The 19,092-nt window shown below is 39.6% G+C and overlaps 1 protein-coding gene across 1 annotated transcript in view; it reads left to right on the forward strand.

Moving 5' to 3' along the window:
- The window catches only part of plpp2a (phospholipid phosphatase 2a), a 30,291-nt gene extending 12,973 nt beyond the window's left edge, over positions 1–17,318 (forward strand). Inside the window, exons 2-6 of the mRNA XM_027150615.2 lie at positions 9,778–9,929; positions 11,283–11,545; positions 13,501–13,558; positions 14,247–14,423; positions 14,508–17,318. Of these exons, the coding sequence (XP_027006416.1) occupies positions 9,778–9,929; positions 11,283–11,545; positions 13,501–13,558; positions 14,247–14,423; positions 14,508–14,654 (797 nt within the window). The 3' untranslated portion in view covers positions 14,655–17,318. The remainder of the gene's footprint in view (positions 1–9,777; positions 9,930–11,282; positions 11,546–13,500; positions 13,559–14,246; positions 14,424–14,507) is intronic.
- Positions 17,319–19,092: the final 1,774 nt, after the last annotated feature.

Consider the following 19,092-nt stretch of genomic DNA (forward strand, 5'->3'; position numbering starts at 1 on the left):
TACCGTACACTTGTTGTAGAGGTGTAATGATTTATAATCCTACTTTTGTGCGTCACCCAGAAGACAATGGTTTCCTTTCTCACGTCTGGTTCTTTTCAAGAATTCTTCCTCATACCATGTCAGGAAGATTTTCCTTCCTCACCTCTGACTTGTTTGTTAAAGCTTTAAATCTACATCCAGATTTCTGGTGAATGGAACGGAATTAGTAAATTGCACCATTGTGTGTATCCATGGTGATATCAATCCCATAATTCCTCTCACCGAACAAGGGGGAGTTTAAAGGACATCTAAATGATACGAACATGTCTCAGGGTTAAACACACAAAGCAGGGGGTTGTTACTTGTGTGTTTGTTAATGGAGGGTACTAATACTTTTACAGCATTAATGACAAAAAAAAAAGCAGACCCAAAGACTGGATACTTACACAGACTTGCTATAAATTATTATTATTATTATTATTATTATTACAGATATAAATGTATTATTTTGACACAAACACATGTTACCGCACTTTCAAGCGATTTTTTTTCCACCCAGCGAATTTGTTTTAAAAGTTCCCACCATGTTCATTCCAGATTTGTTCCTTCCTGATTTATTTATTTATTTGTTTTTGTTTGTTTGTTTGTTTGTTTTTAACCTGACTTTGATTGATTTGAATTTTCACAAAAGAAAAAAAAAATCACAATTTACATTTAGAAACGATGAACAAAAAAAACAAGAAAACAAACACTTCCACTATATTAGGTTTAAGCAGCATACGGGAGGACGTGGTTACCGTCGACGACAGTGGGGAAGATTTACAATGTGAGCACATTGGTCATGTTGCCTGACATTTTCTCATCTGTGTCACAATGTGTAGTGAGTTTACGTCCAGTGTTGAGTTACTGATTTATAACCTAGGGAGCTTGAAACACTCCCTTGAAACACTCCCACTGGCTGCTGTTTTGTTGTAGTTTGTGTTTTGAGTGATAACTCGTACTCGTTTACACTAAATGCCAAAAAGTGTGCAGGTCTGATGATAAAATATAATCAAAGTAAACATCGTTGGATGTCCTGGCAGTGTGAGAGGTTTACATTGAGTTAATCTTATTTTTATATTTATGACATCGTATCCAGAGCGACTTGCATTGATCTCATTTATACAGCTGAGCAACTGATGATTAAGGGCCTTGCACAGGGGCCCAGGAGTGGCAGATCGGTGGTCGTGGGATTTAAACTCACAACCTTCCTATCAGAAATCCAGCACTTTACCCACTGAGCTACCACTTCCCCCTCACCACTTGCATGCCAACACGTGTAGAAATAACTATTGAAAAATGGCTTGATTAGATGAAAATGCTGAGAAAGCTAAATCTTCTGTCCTTTCAGCCCAGTCTCTTGTGGTTTCTGCTAACGTATCAGTTTCTCATTGCACACATCATCCTGGAAATTCTCGGAATTAAAAGTTCGACCCAGGTTTAAACCCGACTTGCGTAAACCGTATGTGTGAAGGGGGGGGGGGGGGGGGGTACGATAAGTACCATCACACAAAAAACAGCCTTTCTTTAAAAACCAATCGCATTAAATCATCTGCGACAGACACATTTTGCAATCGGACCTCCTGACCGCTTTCTTTGGCTTGTCGGTTCTTGAGTCAGTTCGCAGCAGGCAATGAAAAACCTTGCAGAAGAAGGAAAGGGTCTGTTTTTCTAAAGCAGCAGAAGGGTGCGAAGTACTAAGAGAAGAGCCTGAGTTTTACATTCTTGTGTGAAATTCAAATAGTTTAAAGATTAGAGGCTGAGATCTGAGAACTTTCACTTTCAATGTTTCTCACTAAAAACATGTTGTACAAGGAAACTCAAGATATATTTTTTTAAGGTTTTCGAGCAAGAAAATTCAATAGAGGTGTTGAGAAAAGAACTTGTACCTAATAAATAATGAAATCATTCTGTCTAATTAAACTTTTCAGCTTTATCACCGAAGATGAATTCTGGAAATCAATGACTCTGGATACTAATGCTTAAAAATTCACAGAACTGAAAAGAGATTAGATTTGTGTGGAAGTTGGAATGGAAAGCGGTTCGCCACACTGGCATGCATCTTTCTTCCTGCCCTCATCGTGTGTCTTTCCTTCCCTTCCTTTCTGTGGATCATATCTCGCATAACTTGGCTGCTGGAGAAGCCAGTTGAAAGATTGCACTGGACCCCTGAGTTTATCTGTTTGAAAGGGCCTGGGAAAGATGGCTTTCCAGACGCAGCACTTGGTTGAAACTGGGTGGTGGTGGTGGTTTTTTTTTTTTTTAACAATTGGAAATGACGCTGTAGTGAGACTTGGACTTGAGTTAAGTTTAGACAAAGCTGTGTTTGTGAAAGTGGTTTGCTTCCAGCTGTGGGGTTAAAGACAAACTCAGTTGACTTTGATACCACATCAGCAGTGGGTCGTTTTGGGGGGAATCTCTCTGGCAGCTGTTACATACTGATATGCTTGTGATATTGTGTATATTTTGGCAGTGTCGAGGTTTAGAAAGGACACGTACTGTAGCATGAATAATTCCTAGCTCCTGCTTTTTCAGGCCATGAGATAGCAGCTCAGAGTCAAAGGCCACGAGGAAGTGCAGCATATCCATTTGTGAGTTCTGGCCTGTTTTTTTTTTCTTTCTTTTCTTTGGAAAGGCTTCCCGATTGAAACTTCATCACCACATCATGAGACTACATGTGGCGTAGGAAACAATGGGTGTTTTTTTTGTTCCATCAGCGCTTATCTTTGCGTAAATGGATACAAAGAGGTTGTTGGCCCAGCTTCCTATCACTCAACACAATAATAACCTCCAGCCATGGCCTGCGTTCCATCTGCTCTGTGTGGGGTTTAGAGAAAGAGATACTGTAGATGGTGAAAGATACTAGAGCTTTTCCAGTTTGGTTATAATTTGGCATTGCTAAGCCTGAAGCTTTAGTGTGTGCATGCTAAAAACGTATACATCAGTTCTTACATTATGCAAACACACAAAGTAAAATAACGTTCAAACGTATTTCGTGGAACAAAGGAGTCGGTTATCTTGGTTTTAAAAAATTTGCGTATTAAAGATGGGGTCTCCGTTGTTTGAGAAATGCCTCAGAAAACTGCGTTGGGCCGCAAAACAAAAACAAAACAAACGTGTAGCCTATGAGCAGAAAGGGGCGTGTCTTGTCAATATGTGCGGAGAGATTGTTCAGTGCGGGTGTGTGACATTAGCAGAAAGCGTTTTTAACATTGACAATGGGGGATAAAAACAAGTTCAGAATATTAAATCAATCAATACACTTCCTTGCATTACTGCAAGTCTTTGTGCCTGAAACATGTGCACATGCTCCAAGTTTTCTGTTTCCATAGATTTACGATCGCTGCCTCTAACATTAGCTAAACCTTTCACGGTACAACACACAGTACTACAGTACAACACACAGTACTACAAAAACACATTTGTATTACCATAGTATTACTCATTGAGTTCATTTATTGATAAAAATATACCCTCAGTCAGCTGCCCCAAAAGGTTCTGCCATAATACTTGGGTTATACTTGTCTGGTGTATGTGTGGGGCGGAGCTATCAAAACAGGGGTGGGACCCATTTGGGTTAGGTGCGTGTTTGTTTTGGTGATTTCAAATGTCAACATTGGCTTTCAAACAACGGAGACCCCACCTTTAATCTTTTTGATGAATGTGAACTTCCGAGATTTATTTTGTGATAATTCTGTGTTGCAGTTAAATGTATTTGGTCGAAACCATAAGACTGACTGAAGACAGCGATGCAGCAGAGCTTTAGTCCTGCATTCTCCTCAGCTCATTTGCTGATATGATTTTCCTATAGACACTATCTGACCTGTTGATGCTAGCGGATCAGATACTCGCTAGCTTAGCCGAGACGCTTCCTTCATTTAGTCCGTTAACTTTGAGTCCAAATTTTGCTTCTAGTTTGTATTACTCATTAACACGAGATTGAACTTTGCAGGAAAAAAGAGAAGAGAAGTAAAAAATAAGCAGCCTATGAATCTATTTCATGTGTTTCAAGGTGGATTCAGCCTTTAAGCATCACCATATAACCTCACACCGCATTACAGTCTGTTTTAAAGTAGATCTTTGAGATCTTGGTTACTGTGATCTCACCAACAATATCAGGGTTTCGTTAAAATACTGCAGAGAAAGAATGATCTTTTTTGTCTACTGAGCGATGTTTGTTTATTGTGTCTTACGTTTTTTCTTTTCAGATTATCAGGTCACTTCTTCCCCCAGGGGTTACTTTCACTTTGTATCAGTGAACTTCGGCCTGCGATTTCACGAGGCTTATCCATGTGAGCCAACAGAAGATAAAATAACAGCAGCTGGTTGTTATTAAACAGCGATCACAGCAGACTTTTGTGTCAGTGTGTTGTGGCTCGTTCTCTCAAACTATCAAGGGATTTGTAGTATAATCCTTTTGGGTTTATGGTTAGTTTTATATTTGTGTAAAATAGAAATATTTGATAAAATATTCGAAATATTGGCCTATATAATCCATATATATATGCATGACCCTGGAAGACCTTTATAAATGTCAATTTTCTTCCCATCTCTCTCTGTCTCTCTCTCTGTCTCTCTCTCTGAAAGAAGTGGAGGTTTCCCATGAAACATTGCTCTCTGTCTGATTTCCTAACGGATTACTTTGCGATCCTAAACCATGTTGTATTATTCCAAACTGTTTGTACATGTTTATTATTACACGGGTACATGACCCGTTCTCCTTTCAAAAAAACATCCATCACCTGTGATATCATCTTTCTCAGAATACCCAATTCTTTATCCTGACTATCCCCCAGGCAGAATTTCCCAACACAGTTTTTTTTTTTTTTTTTTTTGAATGCTTTAGTGTTCCAATGTTCCAAATTTCCTGAGGAATGGCCATGCAAGCACTACTGACATCTCCAGTGGAAAAACCGGAGCTCTGAATAAACCACTGGAATAAAGAAAAGTGGCGAGTCTGAAAGTAGATCAGCGATGGCGTTATTTCCGTTCCGTGCTCTATTTGCCTCTGTGTATGAATCATGTGGAAAAGTGCATACAGCATCTTGGAATGTTTGGTTTCTCCACCTTTTGCGGTTAGTTAGAAATTCAGTTCGATGTCACCATCTGTAGCTTTGCAATAAAACCATTTTAGTGGCCAAGGATAATTCCAGGAAAAAGCTGCTGTCAGCTTTTACACGTTGTATGAGAAAAGCTCCAGTTTTGATCCAGACATCCCAAAGTTTGCGTTTGTCTGTTAACCTGAGTGGAGGTCAGACTGAGACTCGGACTCAGAAGCGAACCTGTCGACACTGCATAGACATGCGTTTCCTGATGGCACAATGAAGCTACTGTGGCCTTCATGCATGACATCACGCATTAGGGTTTTGAAGAGCAAAAGGCTGTTCAGCATTCTCCTGCATGAGCCGGGTGCACCACCTCCGACGTCTCGGTGATGGAGGATGTTGAAGACGGAGATGGAAATTTAAAAAAAAGTGTGTGTTTACTTTATGGGTTGAGAAAAATGTAATTTCTGAAGTAAACATTCTGTTTGAGAAAACTAAATGATGCAGATCCGCCTCATACGTTTTTTAGAATCTAGCTGTCAGTTTAATCGCGTCCTCCAAAAAAAGCCTCTGGATCGACACGATTTTGCTTTAAATTGGGGAGTGTGTTTTCATAAAACTCACATCTGGAACCACTTTGGATAAAATTTGATTAACCCAAGCAGGCATTTATGTCTCGCTGATTAATTGTCCTCACTGATTGTGTCCTCGGTTTGTCTCTCTTAAATCAGATTTTAAGATTTTAACTCCTTAGCCATTACTCCCACAATTTAAAAGTGAAAGCCTGCAGTTGGACTGTCATTTTGTTACGTGTGTGTGTGTGTGTGTGTGTGTGTGTGTGTGTGTGTAAGCTGTTCACTTTGCTCTCAGTTCTTCAATAGCTCGGCTGTTTCTGGGTTTCACATCACAGAGAAATGATACTCTTGGACCAGAAACCCGAGAAAGTGTTGGATAAACGTGAGTGTGTGTGTGTGTGTGTGTGTGTGTGTGTGTGTGTGTGTGTGTGTGTGTGTGTGTGTGTGTGTGTGTGAGAGATTTCTCAACCTTAATTTGCTAAAACATCTACACAGAAGTCAAACATTTTTAATTAGTAGTGTTAAATTCTGTAAGCTGTTGCTCAGAAGGTGTTGATTCATTTTTGATTCAAAAGAGTTCATTCATTTTCACGTGATTCAACAAGCGAGTCATTGCTTGTGTGGTGATGTTTTACATAAGGAGATGATGAGCGTTTTTGGATTTGGAAGGAGTCTCCAATGTCGGTGCTTTCTATCAGTCCATTGTAAAGCTGTTTCTTCAGATTTTCCACCTTTGTGGTTTTTAGTTTCTCAGTAACCCGACAGGCTGGTTGTATTTATTTTAAAACCTTCTTACCTTTAAGACAGAAAAAAAGAAATGTGGGTGAGGAAAGGACTGTGTTTAGGTGTCAGAGGTAAACCCTTTCCTTTATTTTCCAACCTGGGAAAGTCTTCAGATAGTTTTTGCAGTTTCTCAGCAACATGTCAAGCTGGTCTATTAAGAGGAAAAAAAGATTCTCGTGATGGAATGTTAACTTTTATATAAAACAATTGGTAACAGGAATGAACTTATTTTGTGGACTTTCCCATTCCACAACAAAATTGATCTATTTTAGTTTTTCAAAATCTGTCGAATTTCATCACGTTTGTAAGGAGTATTTGCAGTAGAATCACAGCAGGCGTTCTGCACATTTGGACGTGTCTTTTGACGTCATCACAACACGCATTCAGCCAGTCTTCGATTCATGTGTGTCAAACAAGTGTACAGCTGTCGTAGAAAATAATTCTGTGTCTTCACTGGTCATAGAATAATCAAATGATCTAAAGATTTAATCACAAAATTCTCAAAAATACTCAAATATTTTGTAAAAAGAACTTCAGTCAAACACATTTGGCTGCAACAATCACAAAAAATTCTGAAATCCCGGATGGACTGGTCTTCCAGTCTGGTCTCTCTCCTCTGACCTCTCTTCAAGGCGTTTCATTTTTTTTCATTTCATCCATTTCCAGCAGACACCCTTATATCCAGAATGACTTACGTTATCTAATTTTTATACAACTAAGCAATCGAGGGTTAAGGGCCTTGCTCAGGGGCCCAACAGTGGCAGCTTGGTGGAGCTGGGATCGAACTCACAACCTTCCGATTGGTAGATCAACACCTTAACCACTAGGCTACAACATCTCATTTCAACAGATCAACACACACAAACCCGGTTTCACGAACACTTCTAAGTGACTGAGATGACATTTTTTACTATGCTCTGACATCGCAGGACGTCTCTATGGCATGCGTCTCTATGAGACGTGTACCGAGTCTTCGTAAACATCCCTTCCCAAACACCCATGAGATTATTGTACAGACTCTTATTGTAGACCCATTCTTTTTGAAGTTTTAATGATTTCCTGAAACAACTCCTGAAACTCCTTCATTGTTCCAGACCTCATTTAGCGAGACAGGTTTATCGTCACACACTCGGCCACAATGAGCCACAGGGGGTGGTTATAAACTCTGGAGCGTAGCCATGTTTCCTGACTACTTCATTTGCTTTGTAAGCTTTAAATATCCACCAGACCTTTGTTTGGGGTTTCATGATCAAGTGGTTCAATAGTGGCTACATGGCTCAGGTGTCCAAGCACATGGACTCAGTAGTTCATTCAATATTTGTTTACAGTTAAAGGATCAATTATTAGTATTTATTTATTTATTTAGAACAGGGGGGGAAATCTTTTGGGAGATGAGAATAGAATAGTTGTCATCGAATAGAATAGAAATTCGTTTTTTGCAGGTCCCAACTTTGGAGTTCGTGGTCAGAGCACAGGGTCAGACATGATACAGCACTGCTGGGGCAGAGAGGGTTAAGGGCCTTGCTCAAGGGCCCAACAGTGGCAGCTTGGCAGTGCTGGGTATTGAAACCTGATCCTCTGATCAACAACCCACAGCCTTAACCACTCGAGTGACCACCTGTAGTCTAATTCTCTCAGTCTCGGTGTTTGAACCGTTTAGACTAGAATACACAAATGTAGTCACATATGCCTGCTTTAACAGGAATAGCATTTGGAATCAAGTTTAGGACAGGGGGAAAATATCTTTACTGAGAAAGCAACAATCAGCAAAATGTCACCTCAGAGGCAGGGGATTAGAAATTAACGTCCCATACTGTTTTTGAATTCTCATTTTTCTTTGCTAAGAAATAGCTGGAAATCACAGTTTAATGCTATTGTTCCAATACGTTCTAGTTTCTATAGAAACAGCGTATTCACAGGGACTTGTATGGCTATACAGCGCATAACAGATTTTTTTTTTTTTGGGGGGGGGGGGGGGGGGTTTATGGTGAAGTGCCTTTAAAATCTTATTTATTTAACCGGAAATCAAAGAATTTTTTTTTACCTTTCTTTTCAGTTCTTGAGTTTCTCTGAAACACGGCAGTCATTTTTTTCAAGATAGGGGGGAAAAAAAGAAAGGTGAACAAACCACTGTTATAGCCAACATAAAGCGAGAAGAGGAGTGAACCTTTGTAACCTCACAGACATTCTACAACATTAAATAACAGTTCTAGATAAAGTAAATCCAGCTCTTCACACGGACTGAGCAATCTTTTGGGAGCGTCTCGATGTCTGGCACACATGAGCAGCTTGGAGATACACAGAAGGACGAAGTAAATGTTCTTCTTTTGTGAAAGGAAAAAGATTTACAGAACAAGCAGATGATAAGACATCTGTTTTAGCTATTGCACATCTATTAGATACTTAACCAGGAAGAACAGATTACTGCAGACTTTACGGGCAAATTCACAAACGCTGACGTCTGTGTTGTATACGCTGTTGTACACGCTGAAGATACAGGACATCGAGTGTGTAATCAGCTCCAGTGTGGACTGTGGGAGGGGGGATTTGTCTTTAGTCATAGATTTTATAGCTGTGTGAAATGGAAAACCATACAATGTATTATCTCCTTCAGATTGCATGAGGATAATCCAACCGCACAAATGTTCTCCCAATATTTCTATAATGTAGATGTTATCACTTTTAGCTCCACAATTTTAGAATCTATAAAAATTCACTGATGCGAAACGAAGTGCCTTGAATCCGATCCCGATTCGGACGGATTTATTCGATTATCCGGATTTCAATAATAAAATGTCATTTCCCTTCAAATGGCTGGATGTATTCACAATCATTGTGAAAGCAGTTTAACTAAAAAAATAAATAAATAAATAAATAAAAAAGCAATGATTTTTTTACAGAACTGCAGATGTTGCATTATGAATAAAGGAAAGAACTAAAGGAAGAATGTGATGGACAAAGTACAAAACCGAATATTGACTCCCGCACAAGATAAAATATTGACTCTGGCTCTTAAAAAGGACTGTGTAATGAATAAATATTTATGGACTTGTAGATTACCCTCCAAAAATAATGGAACAGCGGTGTTTTTGCTATACACTCAAGGCATTGGGATTTAAGCTTGAAAAGATGAATGAGACGACAGAGCAGATTCTGAGCTTTCGTCTCCTGATAAATACATGTAGTTGTGTTTAATAACTTAGGACATAACACCGGGCAGACCACAGGGTTTGATAATCAAAATGATCGGAATAGATGGTTCTTGTCCAAAATAGCACTTAATGTTGTGTTACACGTTGCTTGCTTGCTATAACTGCATCATGTCGGTGACCCATCTGTTTTTCTCTGTCGGTTAGCGGGGCTGCCGTTCATCATCATGACTATCATGCACGCCCCATACATTCGAGGTGTGTACTGCGACGACGAGAGCATTCGTTACCCTTACAGGCCCGACACCATCTCACACGCCATGATGGCCGTCGTCACCATCACCTGCACCATCATCATTGTGAGTCTGCACCTGACATCTTCAGTCACATGATCACCAGAAATGACCAGTACTAAACGTTTACTTTCCAGAGAGTTATAAAAAAGTTGTTTTTTTATTGTTTAGGAATTTTGATGACATGGTTCACTGTGTCCCCCTTGAAAGACTCACTCATATTCCTATGTCCTGATAGGAGTGGTCTCTTCCACCCCTACATAGTTCATTGAATGGTTTGATGGGAATGAAAATGATGTTAATTTGCAGTTATATTTCCAGAATTTGGCAGACGCCTTTATCCAGAGCGACTTACATTATCTCAGGTATATAAAACTGAGCAATTAAGGGTTAAGGGCCTTGCTCAGATCCGATCCCAACCAAAATAGACACAAATACGAAAGGTTTTGGGTTGACGTTACAGACAACTTCATCAAAACACCATTTGAGGGGAATATCCCTTGAAAGCATGGTGTTTAACCATTTAAACAAGGTGTCGTGAAGCTGTTCTGATGGTTTGTCAGTCCCTCAGATCTTATCATGATTGTGCTGACTTGATTTTGCAGCAGCTTCTTTCTAAATTTGTATTTTTTTGTGATTTTTTTTTTTTTTTTGCCTGAAACGTCTTGAATTGGTAAAATCACAAGCAATGTTTGACAAACTCATGTTTGTCAAACGGCCTTTGGCTGAAAGCATGTCGTGATGTCACACAACACGTCTCGACCATAATCCCAAAGTTTAAAAAATTGTCAAGTTTGCCTGATTTTTGAGAAATTGCCTGGCTGTGGCTCAACACCTACCTGAGACACGCTTAGTGGTTAGCATGTTCGCCTCACACCTCCAGGGTTGGGGGTTCGATTCCCACCTCCGCCTTGCGTGTGTGGAGTTTGCATGTTCTCCCCATGCCTCGAGGGTTTCCTCCGGGTACTCCAGTTTCCTCCCCCGGTCCAAAGACATGACTGGTAGGTTGATTGGCATCTCTGGAAAATTGTCCGTAGTGTGTGTGTGTGTGTGTGTGTGAGTGCATGAGTGTGTGTGTGCCCTGTGATGGGTTGGCACTCCGTCCAGGGTGTATCCTGCCTTGATGCCCGATGACGTCTGAGATAGGCACAGGCTCCCCGTGACCCGAGAAGTTCAGATAAGCGGTAGAAAATGAATGAATGAAGGAATTTGAATGACCTGAACTCATTTGTGATGATTGGTGTACTCACGGTCAACTGTAAAGAACGTCTGGGAGACATCAGTTCAATTGATGGATCTATGTTTATTTCCTTTACACCAGTAACCCATAGTCTTGGGTTTTTTTTTAGGATCTGTTAAAATCCACCAACGCAATGCTACTTGAACATGAGATTTTCCCTTACTTGTCTCTCTGTATAGATTATCACAGGAGAAGCTTACCTGATCTACAGCAAGCGCCTCTACTCCAACACGGACTTTAACCAGTACGCTGCAGCGCTCTACAAAGTGGTGGGAACTTTCCTGTTCGGCGCTTGTGTGAGCCAGTCTCTTACAGAAATGGCGAAATACACCATCGGACGTCCGCGGCCCAACTTCATGGCCGTTTGCGCTCCCACCGTGTGCAAGGGCTACATGCTCGAAATTAACTGCACGGGAAAAGCAAACAACGTCACAGAATCCAGGTACTGCTCCAAGAGACAGGAAGGTCATGGCTGAGAGTTACTCTGTTGTTGACCTCACTTCCTGTTTTTGTGTAGTTATCGCTTCCTGTTTCTCCTCTCTTGTGTGATTGTAGGAGTTGACCTTTCTTATTCTGTTTGTCCCACAGAAATCTATTTTTACCATGAATACACAGTCGGTCAACTTTCCTCAACATTCTATTTTTATGTAGATTACATAATATTCTGTAGTTTACAGGATACAGTCGATATAAAAAGTCTACACACCCTGACAGAATTGCAGGATTTGAAAATATAATGACGGAAATAACAACATAAATGTCAGACTTGTTCCATCTTTAAAATGATCTTCGACCAAACAAAAATCCAGAGAAAAAAGAATTTATCAATTAGTATATTATCATAGATATGATTGCATAAGTCTACACACCCTTTTATAATGGGGGCTAGAATAGAAATGTCAGAATAAACTAGTCACATTCAAAATTAGGCCTGGAGGTAAACTTACATTTATAGCATTTGCCAGATGCTGTTATATAAAGCTAATTACATTTTATTGCATTTTTATACAACTGAGCAATCGAGGGTCAAGGGCCTTGCTCATGAGCCCAGCAATGGCAGTTTGGTGGACCTGGGATTCGAACTCACAACCCTGAGAGCCATGGGCCACAACGAGTTGCCAAAAAATCTGCAAGACTTAATGGTTGAAAGTTGAGGGATATAGAAGGTCAGATGATCAAAAAAAGATCAAACTCAGAAGAGGGATATTAAAGAATTTCGACTATCATCAATAAGTGTAGAAAATGTGGTGCCACAGAAACATTGCTTGAATTGATCAGGATGACTCTACAAAGTCGATGAGATAACAAGGAGAAAAATGATCAAGGAGGCTACCAATTTCTGGCAGCTACTGGTCTCTCTTTGCATGTGACTACCGTCTCCTGTATTCAGCAACAAAAATGAGAATGCATGCCTGTCTGAAATATACCAACAGATTCATTCAGACACCCCGAGCGATGTGGGAAAACGTTATGGTCTGAAGAGACAAAGGTTGAACTTTTGGCCTTAATACTATAAGATATGTTTGGCACAAAGCCAATACAGAGCATCGTCCATGGAAGACCGCACTGCCACCAATCAACCGAGACACGGTTTCAGTAAAAGAAAATCAAAGTCATGGAATAGCCCAATCTGACCCCAGACCTCAATCCCTTTAAAAACCTATAGAATTCCCTAAAAAGAGCTGTACACAGGAGATCATTCGCAATTTGAAGTTGCTTGCAAAGAAGAGGGGGATAAAATTAGATTTCCGCCTCCGCCTTGTGTGTGGAGTTTGTATGTTCTCCCCGTGCCTCGGGGGTTTCCTCCGGGTACTCCGGTTTCCTCCCCCGATCCAAAGACATGCATGGTAGGTTGATCAGGCATCTCTGGAACATTGTCCCTAGTGTGTGATTGCGTGAGTGTATGAGAGTGTGTGTGTGTGTGCCCTGCGATGGGTTGGCACTCCGTCCAGGGTGTATCCTGCCTCGATGCCCGATGACGCCTGAGATAGGCACAGGCTCCCCGTGACCCGAGGTAGTTCGGATAAGCGGTAGAAAATGAATGAATGAACGAATATTCACAAAGCCTTGATGCTATAATAAAAGCCAAAGCTGTTTCTAAAAAGTATTAGTTGGGAGGTGAGTTCAGACGTATGCAACCAAGCTGTGATATAATTTTAATGTCAAATATTCCCAATAATTAAATATTTCTTTTTTCTGTTTGTTGAAATTCCATTAAAGATTGAACAAGTCTGACATTTCTGTTATTTCTGCTTTTATATTGCAAAAACTTGCAAATGTTCCTGATGTTCCCTCTTTAGGCAGCATCAGTGTTCTAGCTAAACTTTCTACATTTCATCTAATGAATTGGATAAATGATGCTAACAGTTGCGTTTTCTTCCTCTATCCCTGCTACAGGTTGTCCTTCTACTCTGGCCACTCGTCCTTCGGGATGTACTGCATGCTGTTTTTGGCGGTGAGTCTTTCTGTCTCACTTCATCATTCCAGTAATGCACACAGACACAATTTCATGTTCTTTTGGAGAAACTGAGTGCACACGATTAACAACCCACATACTTTGGCAACGTTCACATCCCAAGAGACCGTAGGTTATTTTTTACACACAAGCATCCCAGAAAGCTTTCCTTTAAAGACTCTAATGTAAACTGTTCACGACAGCAGTCACTGACGCTGCGCATAGAAAACATCACATGAGTATAAATAATTAAACAGAACAGGGGATGTATCCGTCATAATGCTTTCTTTTGGTTTTTTCCACCACGAGCCATTTTTGTCGTGTTCAAACACGCTAATTGTAAAACTGTAGTTTTTCATACCCACACAATTCCTGGAATTGTTAGTTTCTTAGTTCTCCTAAATGTCCTCAGTTGGTCTCTTCTCATGGCACTTGTACAAAAGAAATCTGGCGGCCTTCCTTAAAACGTAATCCTATCCAAATACTATTTAGTTTTGCTGAAATGATTTCATGCGAAAATACATGTGTTTTAGAAGCCATTTCCCTCACAGATTAGCGTTTAATAACTGGACCTATATCTGGTATAATGAGGATGATGATGATGATGATGATGATTGGACAGTTTCAGTTTGGAAGATGAGTGTTTTGGTTTTATCGAATCACTTACTGTTCATCTTCCTCTCTCTAGTTATACGTACAGGCACGAATGGCCTTCAAATGGGCACGTCTTCTCCGACCCACAATCCAGTTCTTTTTGGTTGCGTTTGCGATTTACGTCGGATACACGCGGGTGTCCGATTACAAACACCACTGGAGCGACGTGCTCGTGGGTCTCCTGCAGGGGGCGCTCATCGCAGTACTCAACGTAAGTTTCGACTCACAACATCCGTATTCTGTTCAAAATGCTGTGCAAAGTTGTTAAGTAATCGATCACCACATGTCCTGGCAGGTTCGATACGTCTCGGATTTTTTTAAGGAGCGTCTTCCGCGCCAACGGCACCCCAGGGTGACGGAGGGCGGCGAATTGGAGTGCAAACAAAGCCTGCAGATAGCCAAGCAAGAGAGGAATCACAACTGCATTTCTGGGGCCGAGTAAGAGACTTTCAGGCTTGAGGCCGGTGTGTACCACTGGACAGGCTGCAGTGCTGCTCACTAATTCCCCCACATCTGCATCCCAGAGGCATCAGTGCAGCTGCTGTAGCCACTAAAGCTGTGGCACTGACTACAGACTCGCCTTCACACGTGGATAAACTCTCCTTTATTTTCGTGTGTGTGTGTGTGTGTGTGTGTGTGTGTGTGTGTGTGTGTAAGTGGCATCATATAGAATCCCTATATTTTGTCTTTTCTGTCGAGGGTCTGATGTATTTATACTTTATACTAACTACATAAATCATTTTTTAGAACTTAAAATACATAATCCTTAAATCTTAAACAATCAGTTGATTTTTATTTTTTTTTTTGTTAATTCATAAGAATCAGACTTCAATCATATAAGAATGACTTCAAAAGTCAAGCGCAGAGGTCCGGGGTCGGTCCGTTCAATTTCAAGAAGTCATGCCACTGAAAACCCCTGAGGTCAAGTTTTAACGTGTTCCTCATCCACTGACGGGAAAATCCATGTAGACGTTGTTGAATTAACTTTTTTTGTAATGAAAATATATCCTGTGGTGGTTGAATTTATAGTTATGACCCTCCTGGTGAATGGCAGTAGTGTTTTTTTTAACATATATATAGAAAAAAACACTAGGTGGACTGCATAATGTGACCATTTTTTTAAAATAGTTTTATATAGATTATCTAACATCACCAAATACCACTAGCTAACTATTGCATATATGCAAACTTATTACTTTTTCCTACTGCTTTTTTGTATTATTTTTTTATGTGAATTTAGGGACAGAGTTTTATCTAATCTCAGAAGTGAAAACGTTCGTTTGAAAAAGTATAAAAAATAAATAAAGTGAGATGATAAAAAAAAATATAAAAAAGTAGGCTTAAGGACGCAACATTTTTTCTGACTGCTCTGAGAACCGACTGGACTTCAGTACTCAGTACTTTAGTAATCTTTGTCTGGATTTGTAATCCAGGTACAGTATGAATGCTTTGGGAGTGGACCTCATGATGGATCTCACATGCATCAGACGCACGTTCTGGCTGCAGCAAAAAAGCTTCAGCTCTTGGAAAACCTGCTCAAGGCACATGGTTAGGATTTGTTAATGCTCATAGCATATGATTTACTTTTTCCTCCATCACTGTATGCACATAATATGTACTCTTTTTGTATCTAGACACAAAACACCATTTACCTTTTCAGTCCTTTTCCTTGAATCATAAACTTTTTTTAATAATGAATCACGCTTCAGGCCTTACAGCACATCGTCATATGATCAAAGCCAAAAGTGGAGTTAAATCTAATTAGGACACGACATTCACTGTGTTAAAACCCAAACCGGAAGCTCTCTAAGCCTTGAAACGAACTAGCGTTTGTGTGTAGAAAACATATACAGTATTAGTTGTGTATCGTTTTTGTTCTCTTGCATGACTAATAATAAAATCGTCTTTTCTTCGAGATTTATTTTTATTTTTTATTTTTTTGCGTGCGCTATTTTCACATCGCAAATCGATCTCTTTAGGCTGCAGGTTGAAACATTCTGTCTACAGAAGTACATACAGGCACAACTTCACAGATTCGGATTAATCCAGTTATTTATGCTAAGGCGGCGCTCGTCTGAGATGTGCGTTTCAGCGACGTTGCTCAGGTCTCGAGATTTTTTTAATGCACTCTATATTTACCGAGCATGAGGTGATTTTTTTTTTTCCCCCTTTTTCTACTAACAAACAGAGCCTCTCTGTGTTCGTCTGGTGTAGCTGCTGAAAGCCAAAGACCTTAAAATAGAGCAGGCCCCAATGCAGGAGAGAGCTCCCCTAGTGCAGTCCATCTTTTCTTTTATTGGTGTACTAAATTAAATGTGGAGCAGAATTCATAATGCACGTTCATGCGTTTTTGCCAGCTTCAGTTTGCAACAGCATTAAAAATACCAGTGAATAGTTTTGTATAATTTGTTTATTGTTTTAATGCCTCCCCAAACCCTTACATCCCAGTTATAGTTCTCAGTTAATTCTTTTTATTTATTTTTTATTTTTTTTGGAATATTTTTAATCTGAGCCTTTGGCATTTTCTTTAAAATGTGAGAATTCTTCCAAACCCAAGACCAAGAAAACACCTAAACAACCTGAATTTCAGGTGATTTTCTGGTGAAAATTAAATCCAACCGACTGAATATTTGTTCAGATGAGAAATGCTGTATTAATAAAGCTGGATAAATAACTATTGAACTTGGTGACATCAGCACAAATATTTCTGATGTGCCTCTCTGTACCTAAACTATCTGTATCTGTCTGATCCCAAAGCTGCATTAATGACACAGTTATGGCACAGTGCGAGTGACTGAGTGAGCTTGTGACTGAGAAAGTGAATGAATGAATAAATCTCCTGGAGAATTTAACTCCTTAATAGTTAACTCATTTCTAACTAGGCATCTGAATTAGTGTGTGTGTGTGTGTAAGCTTGAACCCAGCATCTGCAGCAGGTGAGTTTTAACGTTGTTCTGTCCGATCCTGTGGCCTGCACACTGACTTTCCCAAAGCTTTTGATTGTATCGCTTAAAATGATTGCACACATTTTTTTCTATATGTTTTCTATTTTTTAAGTTTGTATGTCTTTAACTACTGTAGACTAATAAAAAAAATTACTCACAAACCGTCTTGGTGCTGACTTTTTCACATCTCCACTTTCTCGTGAAAGGCTAACGAACGACCGTTACCTTTTTGACAGATAATGGCAAAGTGTAGGCAGTTTGTCTAAGTTGTACAGAATCATTTCTTTTGTAAGAAATTCTGTGTAGAAGAAGGAAAGATGGGATTATAGAGTGGATAAAGTCCATACATACGTCAACAATGCATCTGCACTACAATTAACTTGTTTTTCACACAAGGTTTCCACTGACTGAGGACCAATAACTCAATGCTCAGATTTTCTACTTTCATGACCGTAAACTCTCAAATCCCTATTATGGGTTCACTTCACACTGGACTGAAACATATAGCGTAAATCTTTTTTTTTTCCCCATATAATTTTGTTGAAAGCCGTGTCACCATTCTGCCCCACTAATATCTACACTCACAAGCAGTCGCTGAAACACAGCAGGAATGACGAGAGAGACGTTTTAGACTGCATGTAGAAGGACAGGATGAAGAACTGGATGGCTGAGTATGAACATAAAACTTGCATTGTAAGAAAGCATGCAGCTGTTATTCAGAAACCATTGCAGTCAAGCCAAGTAATAAAACCTGTAGCATTTGCATTAGTTAACAAATTTGAGTAAAAAAAGAAAATCTGTTTTTAAAACTTGAAGGTATAATCGTTGACACAATGACTCCCTTTACTTCCAAAAGGGTTTTTACACGTTTTGTGTGTGTTGGTTAATTAATAATAATAATAAAACACTACAGAACTGTTGTGCTTTTATGGGACATCATCTGTGACCACTTTAAAGGTAAAGACGTTTCTCAGATATCATAGCAATATGATAAGGATTACAATTTATGATTTAGGAATGAACAATACAAACCAGTATAGTTACATTTATTTATTGCTTTTTGATTACATCAGCGTTAGTCATTCCCTCATTAATCTGTTTTTCCTCTTGAATTTAACAATACAAAAATGCATTGTTATAATATTAATAAATCCCGAAGTCTTACACAGACCTTAAAACATTAACAACAAACATTGGGCATTAACCCACACATATTTTGGGTCTTACTCACCAAATCATAGTTACATTTTTTTTCTTCTTTTTTTTTTAGCATCTATCTATCTATCCATCCATCTATCCATCCATCTATCCATCCATCTATCCATCCATCTATCCATCCATCTATCCATCCATCTATCCATCCATCCATCCATCCATCCATCCATCCATCCATCCTTTTTTCCCTTTTAGCCCAAGGGAAAAGGTAACAGTAAATACCAACATGATTTCTAACTTCTGATTGGGTGAGCAGACTACAGCCAATGGACAATGATCTGTCTGCAGATTAGCTGTGCAATGACTTTTATTGAATTTTTGCGATCAGTATTGTGATTGATTGATATGCAGCAGCAAACGAATGCTTATAATTGACTATAAGTGTTTATAGTGCTGAATGTGGCTCTGTTGCTAGCACATTAGAGTTTGCAGCTAATTACAGTTCACTCTCAACAAGCACTGCTTTACCTTCCTGGTCCTCAAGTGCCCCAAAGCAGACCCATCTCTCGGCCGTTTTCACCACAGTTTATTTGTTTAACAATTCCGAACGATATTAGTTAATCACTCAAAGTGTGCTTTCGTTAGTATATTCCACTTATTTATACCTTTATTACAGAAGCATGCATCCAGTTGCAGTTACGGTCATGTGCATAAGCAACATGGGGCAACCATCAACTGTACTGTATGCTGTCAAGAACATCCTTAATGTGTTAAGTTTGT

Source organism: Tachysurus fulvidraco, chromosome 22 (assembly GCF_022655615.1).
Source record: "Tachysurus fulvidraco isolate hzauxx_2018 chromosome 22, HZAU_PFXX_2.0, whole genome shotgun sequence".
Lineage (NCBI taxonomy): Eukaryota > Metazoa > Chordata > Actinopteri > Siluriformes > Bagridae > Tachysurus > Tachysurus fulvidraco.